Source organism: Agelaius tricolor, unplaced genomic scaffold (assembly GCF_023055355.1).
Source record: "Agelaius tricolor isolate 1412-34295 unplaced genomic scaffold, bAgeTri1.0.p SCAF_7, whole genome shotgun sequence".
Lineage (NCBI taxonomy): Eukaryota > Metazoa > Chordata > Aves > Passeriformes > Icteridae > Agelaius > Agelaius tricolor.
The window spans coordinates 5,092,315-5,106,709 of NW_027269267.1; the positions used below are offsets into that span (position 1 = coordinate 5,092,315).

Here is a 14,395-nt window from a genome sequence, read left to right on the forward strand (position 1 = left end):
AGTATTTTCATTTCTTGTGTTTCTCCTGATGATCCACATTGGCCATGAAGTGACATTGGGCAAGAAGTGACACTGGCCAAGAAGTGACATTGGCCATGAAGTGACACTGGCCAAGAAGTGACATTGAAGAAGAAGTGACATTGGCCAAGAAGTGACATTGGCCAAGAAGTGACATTGGTGATGAAGTGACACTGGCCATGAAGTGACACTGGCCATGAAGTGACATTGAAGAAGAAGTGACACTGGCCATGAAGTGACATTGGCCAAGAAGTGACATTGGCCATGAAGTGACATTGGCCATGAAGTGACACTGGCCATGAAGTGACATTGACCAAGAAGTGACACTGGCCATGAAGTGACACTGGCCATGAAGTGACATTGGCCATGAAGTGACATTGGCCAAGAAGTGACATTGGCCATGAAGTGACACTGGCCATGAAGTGACATTGGCCAAGAAGTGACATTGGCCATGAAGTGACACTGGCCAAGAAGTGACATTGGCCAAGAAGTGACATTGGCCAAGAAGTGACATTGGTGATGAAGTGACACTGGCCAAGAAGTGACATTACTGTTCCTGCTGCTGCCTCCTGCACTGGCAGGAAACCCTTGGGCAGAAATCCTGACCCTGTAGGGCAATGCCAGTGCCAGGAGGAGGGTTCAGGGTTGGTGTCCCGTGCTTTGGCAAACACCCACTTTGCCTGGCTGGTTTTCCAGGCATTTTTAAGGCTGTTTCTTGGTGTTTGTTGGATTTGAGGCCAAGCCTAGACAACATCACTGTCTTTGTGCCACCCATCCAGACCACCCCAGCAACCAAATTCCCTGCCTTGCTCAGCACAGCTCAAATGAAACTGCCCTAACTTTTACAAGTACCCACTCAAAAATAACATGAGCAGTGATGCTTAAAGCATGGATTGCCCTAAGGATGCAGTAGGATTACATTTTCAAGACAGTTTTCTCATGATGACAGAGATCATACTTTATGTTATGTTTTACAGCCCTGGGATTAATACTAAATTGAAAGAATTATGTTCCCAAAAATTTGATGCTTCCCAGTGCCAATTTTTGTCCACATATCAGGAAGGGAAGAGGAGGAACAGGAGTCCTTCATAGCCTGAGTGGCAACATAAATTACTTTAAGCATTTTATGTGGCAGTTAATGCTATTAAACAACCCAACCATAAACTTCTCATTAGCAGCACTGCAAAAATTAATATACCTCACATGCAATTCCTATCCACCGTGCTCTCCAAATGGATGCATAAAATAAAGAGTGTTTGAAACCAAAGGAAACTTCATTTTCTAACAGCTACCCCTTGAATTCCTGCTTTGGGATGCAGGCTGGAAGGGATGGGAAGCCAAGGGGGCGGGTGGAGTGAGAGATGGAGCAGGGCAGGGTGCAGGGACCTGCCCAGGTGAGCAGGGGGCAGGTGCTGCCAGCCACCAGCACTGACATCTGCCCATGGTTCACCTTCAGGAAGGGCTTTCCAGTTTCATTTAGGGGCAGGAAAGCTGTCAAGGGCTGGATTAGTCAAACTGACACTAATTGCATCCATTTCTGTTGTTTAGTGCATTTTAAATTTCATGGCTTCGTTTGGTTCTGTGCCATTTTTTCTTTTTCTTTCTGTGCCCTGTAGATTTTTTCAAGATCTGTGAGTTTCATTATGCACTGTTAAACTCTGTGTGATGGCTTTTCTGGATTCCTGACATTCCTGTCCAAGCCTGTGCCTGCACACACATGGGAAGGCTGAGAAAAAAGTCAAATTCTCTCTCTTCCACAGACAGAAAACATTATCAAGACATGAAGCCAATCCATTGTCAGCTTCTGACAGCTCAAACACCACTCAGAGTTTGCACTGTTTCCCCCAGATCTTTCTAGCAGAGTCATTCTCTTGTCCCACTGACTGTTTTGCTCTGCTGGACAGACAGAATAAAGCTCCACCTAACCTAAACAGGTTCCTAGGACCTGTTTTCTTCTCCCCATGGCATCTGTAGAATCAAATATTCAAGCAGATTTTGTGGCTTCATCAAGAGTCTTGCAGGTGCTTTTTGTCCTTCTCCTGTGAAAGAATCACACAGTAACCCCAAAGGACTTAAAGAAGAAACAAAAGTGAAAGTAAATATTTTGATTTTGCTCCTTCTGCTCATTAAAACTCATGTTCTGTGTCTTGGTGCAGCATTCCTTGGATGGGGCATGATGCCAAGTCTCAAAAAGGGTAAGAAGCAGGGAAAACCTCATTTTGTAGCAGGGAGGAGCTGGATTTTACTTACCAAAAGTTCTTCTCATGTAGCTTTCTGAAAACACCCCAGACTGGAGTGTCAGTCCACACTGGTGGCAAGTCAGACCCTGGGAATGTCCTAGAATTTCTGCCACAGCTGCTGCAGGAACATCTTTCTGCAGTTCAGACATTTGGCTCAGCTGCAGTGAAATATTTCAACTCAAGACTTTCAGATTCTCATTTCAATTGTGGTGTTCTAGTGTTGAATCCCCCAAAACTGCTGTTTACCAAAACAACCTTCTGTTATTCTCTGAGACAAAGCTCATGCTGGGGGAAGCCTGAGGAGCCCACAAGGACCCTACAAGGGCCTCTCTTTGTCTGGTGGCTTCTCCAAGGGGGATTTCTGGGTGTGCAAAGGGAGATCACAAAGCACAAGGAGTTATCCCAGCTAGGAGAGCAGAAACTCTGCTCTCCAGCAGAAAAGCACTTTGTTTTCTTACCCTGCCCACCTCTGGTACATGGAACTGTCATGAAATGAAGTTTTATGAAGTGAAAAATGGGAAAATTTACCGTTCACAAGCAGGGGAAGGAGCACCCAAGGATGGCAAACACTGGAAAAAAGGAGCATCCTCTTCTACAGCCCAGCTGCTTCTGGAGCCTGAATGCATTCTGTGCTGCAGAACAAATATTTTGCAGCAAAGTCTGTTTGTCTGGCTGTTTGTTCTAGTACTGAGGACACATTTTTAGCCCCATTGTGTACCAGGTGAATGTGCTGGGACAGGGATCATCCGTGTATGGGAGTTGGGCAGCTCGTGTTCATATACCAGCACTGGCAGCTCTGAAATGCTTCAGAAGAAGGCTCAGATGAGGGGAAAAAGCCTGCAGAGTAATAATGGAATAATGGACTGCTGTTTCTGGCATAGAGCTGCTTGGAAAAATCACCTGAGAGCTTCTGAAACTCTCACCTGAACATTTTTCCTAAGGAAGGTTTAGCAGCCATCACCCCAGAGTAGTGAATTTTCATTTTTTGGCTCAGTCTGGCAGTGAGGGTGACCTCTTGGAAACTGACTCTGGATCTGGAGATCATCATTCTGCCTGATTTTAACACAGGGAACCAGGCCTGGTTCTTGTGTTTTATGTTCTGTTCTCCAAGCTGTTCAATGGCATCGTGGTTGAGTTTTCACTCTTTAGCAAAGCCAGTAACACACACAGAGACCTGAGGCAGCACTGTGTGTGACTTAGCTGCTCTCCACAGAGGAAGATTTCAGTTCCCATATCCTTTTTCACGTCAGTTTAGCACCTTGTCTGAAATCTTTCATTTTTGCCAGAGGAGTTGTGTGACACAGTAGCAGGATCCATGCCCTGGATGGGATCCATTCATTTGGGAATGGCACCTGAAGGAGGTGGTACATTAAAAAAACCCCATTTTTTTGGAGGTGTTAGCAGTTAAATCCCGTGTTCACATGGCTACAGGTTTGTTCTTTGTTGCTGGCACCCACCTGCTCTGAGCTCCTTGTCTGTCCCATTTTTCTCCCCTGTTAGTTCTCCCTGACAGCCAAGCACAGCTTTCCTGATTACTTCAACATGAACGATTTCCCAGACCTTTTTCCCTCGGTGACAATTGCTTTAAAAGCCAGCAGAACACCTTCAATCACTGAAGCACCGTTGCAATCAATCTGCAATGTCAAATGTGCAAGATGCATGTATTTTGTGATTGGCTTTTCACAAATGTTCAAATGAATGTTATATGTGTTGTGTTAGAAAGTAATGCTGTATTAATTCTCTTAAGTAGTGTGGTAAATATAGTTTTAGGTTATAAAAAATGTTAAAATAGAAACTATGCTATGTAGGATACTTTTCTTTAAAGAAAGGACTCGCACTGAGATAGCAGCCACAGGACACCTGAATCTTTCAGAGAAAAAGAATTTATTGCCCCATTATCAGAAGAAATGAACTTCTTCCTGCCTTGTTTAGCCCTGAAGATACAGTCAGGATAAAGAGGAAGAAATTGATGATGACGAGACAGAATCCTGTATTTGAATGGAATTTATGCATCATGTTTGAGGTGTATGAATATGCAACAGGCTATTGCTTTTAAGGGTTAATCCTCTGTTACCATTTGTCTGGGCTTATTTGCCCAGAAAAAGGTACCCGGACTCTGTAACTCTTTGTCTTTATTGTCTCATATTGTCCTAATTCATATTGTCCAAATTATTATTACTCTAATTGTATTCCTATTTTTTTATAACCATTTTATTACTATTACACTTTAAAAAGGTTAAAAACAAGTGATTGGCGTTTTCCACAATAAGTAAACAAAGCTACGTTCAGCCTTTATTGGAAGCTGGAGCTGTGGTGGCTCTCAGCTGCCATGGCTGCAGTTTGGGACTATTGGGTATTTGGGATTTCCAACGTCATTCACTGCGTAATGGCCCCATCAGCACAGAGCCTTTGTGCCACAAATTGACACAAATGGGTTCCTGCAGCACCTTTGCTGACGAAAATCACAACGCTGACCTGCTTTTTGCCCCTTCAGAAAAATATTCTGCATTTTGTTTACTTATTGTGAAAAACGCCAATCACTTGTTTTTTAAAATTTTAAAAGTTTAATAGTAATAAAATGGTTATAAAAATAGCAATCTAATTAGAGTAATAATAATTTGGACAATTTGGATTAGGACAATATGAGACAATAAAAATAAAGAGTTACAGACAGTCTGGGTACCCCATTCTGGGCAAATAAGCCCAAAAAAGGACCCACGTTAACAGAGGATTAACCCTTAAAAGCAATGGCCTGTTGCATATTCATACACCTCATACATGATGCATAAATTCCATTCAAACACAGGATTCTGTCTGGGCAGTGTCAGCTTCTTCCTCTTAATCTTGACAGTGTCCTCAGGGCTGAGCAAGGCAGGAAGTTCGTTTCTCCTGATAATGGGGCAATAAATTCTCTTTCTCTGAAAGATTCAGGTGTCCTGTGGCTGCTATCTTGGTGTGAGTCCTTTCTTTAAAAAAAGTATCCTACACAGCATAGTTTCTATTTTGACATTATGTTATAACCTAAAACCACATTTAACACACTACTTAAGAAAATTAACACAGCATAACTTTCTAACACAACACACATAATATTCATTTGAACATTTGTGAAAAGCCAATCATAAAATACGCATTTTTCACACTTATTCAGCACTCCCTGCATGGCAATGTGGCTGTGCACAGCAGCCACAGGTACAAAGGGTGAGTCTCCATTCAAGGCTTTTTCTCCCTTGGCTGTGAATGAGGCCCATGGACCCTGACCCAGGTGAGGGGAGCCCTCAGGAGAGGAAGGTCCCTCCTTTTGTAGGACCAACATCTCTGCAGGTCCTGCACACCTCCCTTTGGCGTGCACTCCTGCTTTGGGATCTCACCTCGCTCTGCCTTGGCTCTGCCTGTCATCTTCAAACCCTCAGTGGCTGCAGCTTCCACGCTGATCCTGCCAGCTTTATTTTCTCACCAAAAATATTCCTTTTTAGAACTCTAGGCAGTTTTTTTTTCAGGTTCATTTGTGTGGGTGTTGAAAACAGTCTACCTAGAGAGACCTCGAGCTCTTCCTGTGAGAAATAGCTACTCACTTTTCATAGTTGAGGAAGGTTTATTAAACCTTATCAAAAACACAACAGAAGACTGAATAAAGAAAAAAGATTATAGCGCTGGGAGCAAAGATTTTCCCTGCCATGTGCTCAACCCCCTCACAATGGGTTTTTTTTTCCTTTTTAACCCTTTCACCCCTCCCAAAGTTCTGTCCATTGACCCCTTCTTCACTGTCCAGTGGTGGAGATCTCCTCAAATCCTGACTGGAGGTCAGGTGTTCCATAGTGACAAGCCAGCCCTCCCAGATGTCCCAGCTCCAGCTGTCCCTTGATACCCATGTGAGGGGGTACAACTTAACTATAAATCTATAAAACTTTTCTTAACCTATATACATGATATTTACCCATTAATTGTGAGAGTCAATCATGGCATTACTCATCTATCACATTCCCGAATGTAAATTCCCAGAACTGACATCATCCCCTTGGACTCAGTGATGATGCCATACCCTTAGGTAATGATTATTGGTGCTGTGAGCAGCTAACTCTGATTTATAATCCCCACCCCAGTGCTGGCTCAACTCTTGGGAATTCTGGTTCATGGTTCCTGAACAAGGTTCATGGTTTTTGCAGGTGACATCATGCCCAGGGATGATGCTGGGGGCACTTGGTCTGCTCAGCCTGGAGAAGGGGAGGCAGAGGGGAGACCTCACTGCAGTCACAGCTCCTTGTGAGGGGCAGGCACTGCTCTCTGCTCTGTGCTGACATTGACAGGACTCAGGGAAATGGCCTGAAGTTGTGTCAGGGCAGGTTTAGGTTGGGTATTAGGAAAAAGTTCTTCCCCAGAGGGTGGCTGGGCACTGAGCAGGCTCCCCAGGTTCTGGTCACTGCAGCGAGACAGAGCTCAGGGAGTGTTTGGACAATGCTCTCAGGCACATGGGATTCTTGGGGCTGTGCAGGGCCAGGGGCTGGAATTGATTTCTGTGGGTCCCTCCCAGCTCAGCATTTTCTGTGATTCTTTGAAACACTCCCAAAGACCTTCAGCACACTGCTGATATTACAACAGGTAATACTGGGTAATATGGACAGCATAAATATGGACCATATTTAAATCATATTATTGAGTCTGTTGGAAGTGGTTGATGAATTTCTAACCTGCCTGGATAAACTTACCACTAAAGTGTGCAGGGGTAAATCAAACCTCCAAGGAGGCAGGGAAAAGAGGAAGATTTGTACAGTGGGGGTGGTGACAGGCTGCAACAGATTGCTCAGAAAAGTGAAAAATCCCTGGAAAAGTTCGAGGACAGATTGGATGGGGCTAGGAGCAATGTGATCCAGTTGAAGATGTCCTTGCTCACTGCAGGGGGGTTGGATTAGAGGACCTTTTAAGGCCCCTCTAAATAAACCATTCTATGGCTCTGTGATTCAGTGTCTCCATCATTTTCTCCCTCCTTGCAGCACAGCCCTGCACAGGTGCTCTCCCCTGCTGAGCCCTGAGCACAGTTTGCTGCTGCAGCACTCTCAGGTCCCCACTTTGCTCTCAGCACAGCTCTCAGAGGCTCTTTATGGAGCTCTCACTCAGCTGAAGCAGGGAAGCACTCGAGCTGCTGTGCTGAGCATTAAACACTCCCAGGAGAAAGCAGCCACACTCAGCACCAGGAGCTTCTCCTGTGTCTGGTGAGACACAGCAGCTGCACTTCAGGTTTAGGCCAGGGCTGGGTGCTTTTAGTTTTTATTCTATTATTTTATTTTATTTTATTTTATTTTATTTTATTTTTTATTTTATTTTATTTTATTTTATTTTTCTTTATTTTATTTTTTATTTTTATTTAATTTTTTATTTTTAATTTTATTTTTATTTTTTATTTAATTGATTTTATTTTATTTATTATTTTTAAAATTTGTTTTAATTTTTAAAATTGTTTTATTTTTTATTTTTAATTTTTTAAAATTTTATTTATTTTATTTTATTTTATGTTATTTTTATTTTATTTTTATTTTTATTTATTTTTCATTTTATTTTATTTTATTTTATATTTATTTTTATTTTTAATTTTTAAATTTTTTTAATTTTTATTTTTAAATTTTTTTAAATTTTATTTATTTTATTTTTTACTTTATTTTATTTATGTTATTTTTATTTTATTTTATTTTTTAAATTTTATTTATTTTTTCATTTTATTTTATTTTATTTTATTTTATTTTTAAAATTTTATTTATTTTTCATTTTATTTTATTTTATTTTATTTTATTTTTATTTTTAATTTTTAAATTTTTTTATTTTTTATTTTTTATTTTTTTAATTTTATTTATTTTATTTTTTACTTTATTTTATTTGTTATTTTTATTTTATTTTTTAAATTTTATTTATTTTTTTATTTTATTTTATTTTTATTTTAAATTTATTTTTTAGTTTTTAATTTTTTATTTTTTAATTATTTTATTTTGTTTTACTTTTTAAATTTTTTTAAATTTTTTTTTTTTTATGCATCCTCTGTGCTGCTTTTAGTGCTGCAGAGACATTTCCTGAGTGTGACCCATTGCACCTGCTCATGGTGAGCACCAGGGACAGGGAGATGAGAGAGCAGGAGGTGTTTGAGTCAGACCAGCTATCAAAGGCACCTTCCCTATGTCTCAAGGGGAAATAAAAGCCCCAAGCCCACAGCTAAATCTATATAAAGGCAAACTCTGAATATTTCCAGCATTCAGAAGGATGGGTGGCCGTGTGATGCCAGCTGACAAATTCAAGCAATCACTTGCAAGTGTGAAGAGCAACTAACACAAAAAGCTGAGTGCTGTGTTCCTTTTGGAAGCACTGGTGCCTGCTCCCTCATCAGCAGGTTGCTGACATGCCAAATTTCCTGGGAAACCGAGAAATACACAGCTTTAAAATAGAGACAGCAAAAAACAAAACAAAAAAAAAGCCCTCACAAGTTGTGTTGTACTTGTTTTATTACAGTGAAATCCTGTGCAGTGCTAGCCTACAGAGAGAATAAAAGCTACCAGTAACTTTTCATCAGAAAGGAGTCAATCCCAGATAAAAAACCAGCCTAGAAATCATGGCTGTTGTAAAATACAAAGTCTGAGTTGGGACCTCCGTCTGTCGTTCCGTTGGAGCAGATCCAAAATCGCAAAGTTCTCCATGGAAGTTTCTCCTTTAACAAGCTGGGGAGGTAAAGAGGAGAAGCAGATTAAGGGGCATGTTTTCTCCATAAATCACACAAGATGCTAGGAAGAGTTTTGCCTCAATGTAGGACACCCAAAAGGGAATTTTTTAGCCATCTCGACCAACCCTCCTATGTAGACGTGTTTGCCAATTATGATCCAGAGCAGTAAAACCAAATTATGGTGAGTTGCATGTATTACAGAACACAGTGTGGCTGAGAATATTGGTTATTAAAGATGCTGAAAGGTCAATCCTAACTAAAACAAAGTTAGCTGGGGATCAGAAATTTCTGTAAGTTTCACTCCACATTTCCAAGGCAAAGCCTTTTATCCCTCATGATAAGGTGGATGTGAGCTGGGTGGCTGCACCTCTGTTCTGGGATCAGCTGGGGTCTTAAGCTCACATTGCCCACAAACCCCTGATGCATCAGCAGCACCCTTGTACAGAGAGTGCTCTGTACAAGAAGATGGTTTTTTTTGGGTTTAGCCACCTTTTTGTGCTCACACCCTTAGGATTCTCTGGCTGGCACAGCACAGCAGGCCTGGGCAGGGCAGGGACACTGCCAGGAGCACCCAGAGGGACACAGGGGACATCTCCAGTGGGACATTACCTTCCTCCACGACGCGGTGGTAGAAGCACCAGGGGACACCGGCGGGGTGTGCCCTGAAGCAGCAGCCCTTCCTTGTGCACTCCCTGGGCTTGATGCCAGGGTAGCCACAGTTTATCCTGGTGTAGGGATCATTGGGACACACTTTCTTCACTGTAAAGCAAAAAAAAAAAAAAAAACCAAAAAAAAAAAAAACAAAGGGAGGAAGGAGAATGTGTTACTTCGTGCTCTGTCTGTCCAGCACCATAGTTCAGAATAAAAGACAGGACACAAAGGTGAGGGCACTGGGCAGATGGGATGGCCATGATGACCTTCTCTGAAACAATTTCAACCACCAGATTCACTCAAATCCTCACCCAGCCTCCCAGGCAAATTAAATTCCAAAGGGTGATGAATTGCTGCTGTGCCCCAGGGATAAGAGGAGGCAAAATTCACCCCTGGAAGTGTCTGGCAGCAGCCCATCCTAAATGCAGCACTGGGGTGAAAAGTCCTGTGTGTCCTGCAGGGGTAACACACACACTGGCCTCAGAGCAGGTATGCCCATGACCTGAGCCCATGGTAACCCCAGAGCAGCCTGGCTAACACAGGGAAAGGACCACCCAGCCTTCTCTGCATGCCAGCTTCAGCTATAGAAAGGAAATAAGTGTTTTAGCAGGAAATCACAGCTCTTCAAGGCACTTAAAACTAAAATCCCAAGTAAAGAGATTATACCACCCAGCTTGAATACTTCAGTTTTCCTCTCATGGAGCAGTTCTGCTCAGAAAAACAATTCTATGAGAATACCACCCTAAGTTGCTGCTGCTCATTTTTCAAGGTTTACAAGAGTTGCAGGCAGTGCTCAAAAGCCAAACTGTTTTCCTACTGTAATTCTGATCCCTGCTGACTAATTCCACTTTATATCAGGCTCTTCTGTAGGGTAACATTGCCTTTGCACCCTCATTTCCTTTCATGCCACCTGTGCAGCTGCTGAGACTGCTCTGAAGCTCTCCTAAGAAGGAGTTGTGCTGTCAGCCCAGCAAATGTAGCTCACACTGAGTTATTTAATACAGCTAATTACACTCCATTACTTAACACAGTTATGTAAAATATCCAGCTAATCCTAGAAAGACTAGGAGAGCACCTGTTATCCCCTCTGAGAAAATAATGGTAAAAAATAGAAGCATGGTGCTGACAGGTGTAACCACAGAGCAAACCCACTTAAATAAGTGCTGAGTATCCCTCGCTCTACCCATGGACAAGACCACAAATGACACTGAAATGTGTCTGAGTAACCAGCACAGGTTGTTTGATAACTGAAAACCTGAAGGAAGAGCAAATATATTGTGTCAAGAGGATGAGGCAGGAGTCTGACAGCTAAGCAAGTCTCAATTTTGCATTTTACTGCCACTGGTCCCCTAACAGAGGTTTGTGCCCACTTTTCTTGCCTAAGGAGAAAAGCAGAACTGCTCCCTGGTTGTACACATTTCTGGATTATCAAACACGAGGTAAATCAGTGTTTCTGGCAGAGATATTACCTTTCTTTGGTTTGGGGTTGTAGCACCAGGGCACGCTGGGGACTGAGGCATTGAAGCAGCACCCAATTTTCTTGCACTCTGCTGCTGAGATCCCTGGGTAGCCACAGTTTGTCCTCTCCCTGGGAACCACTTTACACTGGCATTTTGCTGTTCAGGACAGAAGGAGAAAGTTACAGGTGTCAGTTTGCACTGCTGTCATGGAGAGGTGTTTATCAAATGCTCACTGGGAGCAATGCTCTTTCCCTAGATGATTTCCATCTTTTCTGTCCCCTGCTAAGACCACAACCTGAATGGTTTAAAAGTTGCTTTTACACCACTACCAACTTTGGTCAGGGCTGTACATCACATTTTGAGAATCTGTGGTCTCACTTGCAGCTGAGCAAGTGGGGTTTGTGGGCTTCAAATTGACCACACCAAATGGGAAATCCCATAAACTTCAAATATTAGGCAATTAAATCTTTTCTGCTTTGCCCTTCTCATGTGAAGAGGAAAAGACTTAAGGGTCCAGTGGATATTCAAATAGGTGTAAAGATACCAAATCTTTGCAATATTATAAAATATAGGATGTTGTGCAAATAGCTGCAGCAATGCTTTTAACATTTTAAGTCATTTGCACAGTCAGCCACGACCAAGAAATTCTGGAGCTGTCCTCCAGCTGCCATTGAGTGACTTGCTTTCCACTTCTGGAGATGCCTACATGACTTGCCTTTAATGAGGAGGCAGATAGACTCCTTTAAAACTGTATTCACGTGGCAAAGCAGCATAAACCAAATATCAGAAGAAAATTTAGGCAAAGCTGGCTCCTGTTCCAGCCCCGGTCCTGCTCTAGTGACCACCTCTGCCTTCGCAGCGGGCTCCTGGTTATTCCAACAACACACGAGTCCAGCTGCAATCTTTCTTTGCTATTGATCTCTCTGATAAAAACTAAAAAGCAGGCTCCACTTTGGGGATGAGCAGCAGCACAGAAAGCCATTTTCTGTCTGGCCTGCCAAAGCTGACAGGCTCTGGCTGCCCTTGGTGGGATGAGGGTCCCACACGTGCCTGGAGGGCAGCAGCACATGGGGGTACTTACTTGGAGGTGCACTTCCCTCTGCCAGGGTGCTGAGGGCTATGATGAGGGTGATGGAGAGTGCACAGACCACCTTGAGATCCATGGCTCTGGAAGGAGGAGAGGAGGAGAGGAGGAGAGGTGCTGCCTTCCCTGGAAGCCGCGGGTTTTATGCGCTCCCCGTGTTTGCCCAGCGGGCTCTGATAACATTGTTCCCTCTGAAGCTTCACCCAGAAGGTTGGGTTTTCTTTTGTTTGCTTAGGAAGTGTTGCCATGCATATTGTGATATCCCAGAGATAAATTTCTGGGCTCCCATGAGCTGTTGATCACATATCTGTTACGTACCTATAGATCCATGTCTATTACGTGATCCCACAATCAAATGGATGCTGCTGGGTGCCTCTGGCTGCCAGATGCTCTGAGTGCCAACCTTCATTGTGCTCTTATTTCATTGCCTTTAGAGCATTTTAAGCCTCTAGGCAGTTTTATTTTCCAGTCATTACTAAAAAACATGCACATGTATTTTCTACTCAGTGTATCTTTTTCTGCCTCGATTTTCCCTGGCTTTATGCTTACTCTGAATCAGGTGAGGGAGGAGGGCTGGAGCTGTGATACCTACAAGCTTCAGGAGAGCACTGTGCACCTGAAAAAATACATAAACACAGAAAATGGAAGGTGTGGCTGAGAAATACTGAGCACATAAGGCCACTGTTGGTTTCCACACAAGGGGGTTTAGAAAAAGAAGGTAAGAGCAGGGAAAAAACCAAACCCCAAAAGCCCCAGAGGTCCAACACCATAGAGACACCAGAGAAGAAATGAGAGTTTCTGTGTGATCTCAGCCTATCCCACAGGTGCTGTGCCCACCCAGGCATCAGTCCTGAGAGTCCCAGCTTCATTCTGGAGTTGCTGCCCTGTGCAAGGCCCTGTTCCAGAGGTGCCACCTCAGGGACTGTCCCCATCCCCTCTGCCTGATCCCCAGAGAGGAGCAGCACTTCCCAACCCATCCAACACCACCTGCATTGGTTTTGACAAAACCAAACTTCTGAAGCACCGTGTTTGACCTAATAATTTCCTGATTGCTTTTCTCCTGGTTTCAAAGGTGGCCTCCCAGGCAGCCTTTGGGTTGTTTTGGCACAACAGGCCTTAGGACTTGGACTGCTGAAGGCTTTTATCTTCCTTATGGTAGGGCAATTTCCTACCATTTACTGTAACATTTCTTAACTTCTAGCTACTTGTCAGCTCTTAAAAACAATCAGAGCAGGGCCAAGGAGGAGGGAGAAGCAGTGGGATGGTGGAACCATCTCCCAACAGGAGGCACCTGCAGAGCAGGCAGGGCAGGCTGCAGCCCCTTGGGTGCTCTGCAGCATCACTTTTCCTATGGGAAAACCACCAGGTGACCCTTCCTGGTCATCACCAAAATAAAGAGATTCAATGCACTTTTTGCATCTTTGACAGAATTGTGTCTTCTTGCTTTTGAATATTATTTATGAATTAGTTTTGTGCATCTTTCCATTACAAAGCTCAAAGTGAGAACTTTCAGCTTCTTATGCTTGTGTTCTGGAGGAAGTTTATTTGTTGAAAAGTATTTCCAACAAAGGGGGAGGGATTTTGTCCTACAAGAGAAAAAATAGTAGGGTTCTTTTTCCTAAAGGTGAACTTATTCAATACTGTATGAACTCTATTTATATCCATCCCTATTTAAGACATGAGAGATGTTTCTCATTGACAGCCACAATTGATAAATTAGGTATTTTGTAGTAATTGTAAATTAGATATTTTAGTATCCTCCATGTCACAAGAGCCCAGGCTGCAGGCAGAAGAGGGAGATGGAGCAGAAGAGGGAGATGGAGCAGAAGAGGCAGAAGAGGGACATGGATCAGAAGGGGTAGAAGAAGGAGATGGAGCAGAAGAAGGAGATGGAGCAGAAGGGGCAGAAGAGGGAGATGGAGCAGAAGAGGGAGATGGAGCAGAAGGGGCAGAAGAGGGAGATGGAGCAGAAGAGGGAGATGGAGCAGAAGGGGCAGAAGAGGGAGATGGAGCAGAAGAGGGAGATGGAGCAGAAGGGGCAGAAGAGGCAGCTGGAGCTGCAGCAGCTCCATCACTCAGCAGCACGGATCACATTTTCACCTCCATCACTTAGAGAAAATAGACTGAAAACTTTAAAATCCAGTTTTCCCCTGATGTGCAGAGGTCCACCATGATGCCTTGTGCAGAGAAATCATGGGGAGCTTTTCCAGAGCCTGGGAGATGGGCAGTGAGGGTGGCTCCA

General features: G+C 43.2%; 1 protein-coding gene across 1 annotated transcript; it reads right to left on the reverse strand.

Annotated features, from left to right (window-relative positions):
- Positions 1 to 9,436: 9,436 nt before the first annotated feature.
- Positions 9,437 to 12,336, reverse strand: LOC139591903 (trefoil factor 2-like). The gene is given in 4 exon segments (XM_071431132.1): positions 9,437 to 9,717; positions 11,079 to 11,225; positions 12,151 to 12,237; positions 12,240 to 12,336. Coding segments are annotated over 4 exon segments (591 nt in total). The 3' UTR covers positions 9,437 to 9,457.
- Positions 12,337 to 14,395: the final 2,059 nt, after the last annotated feature.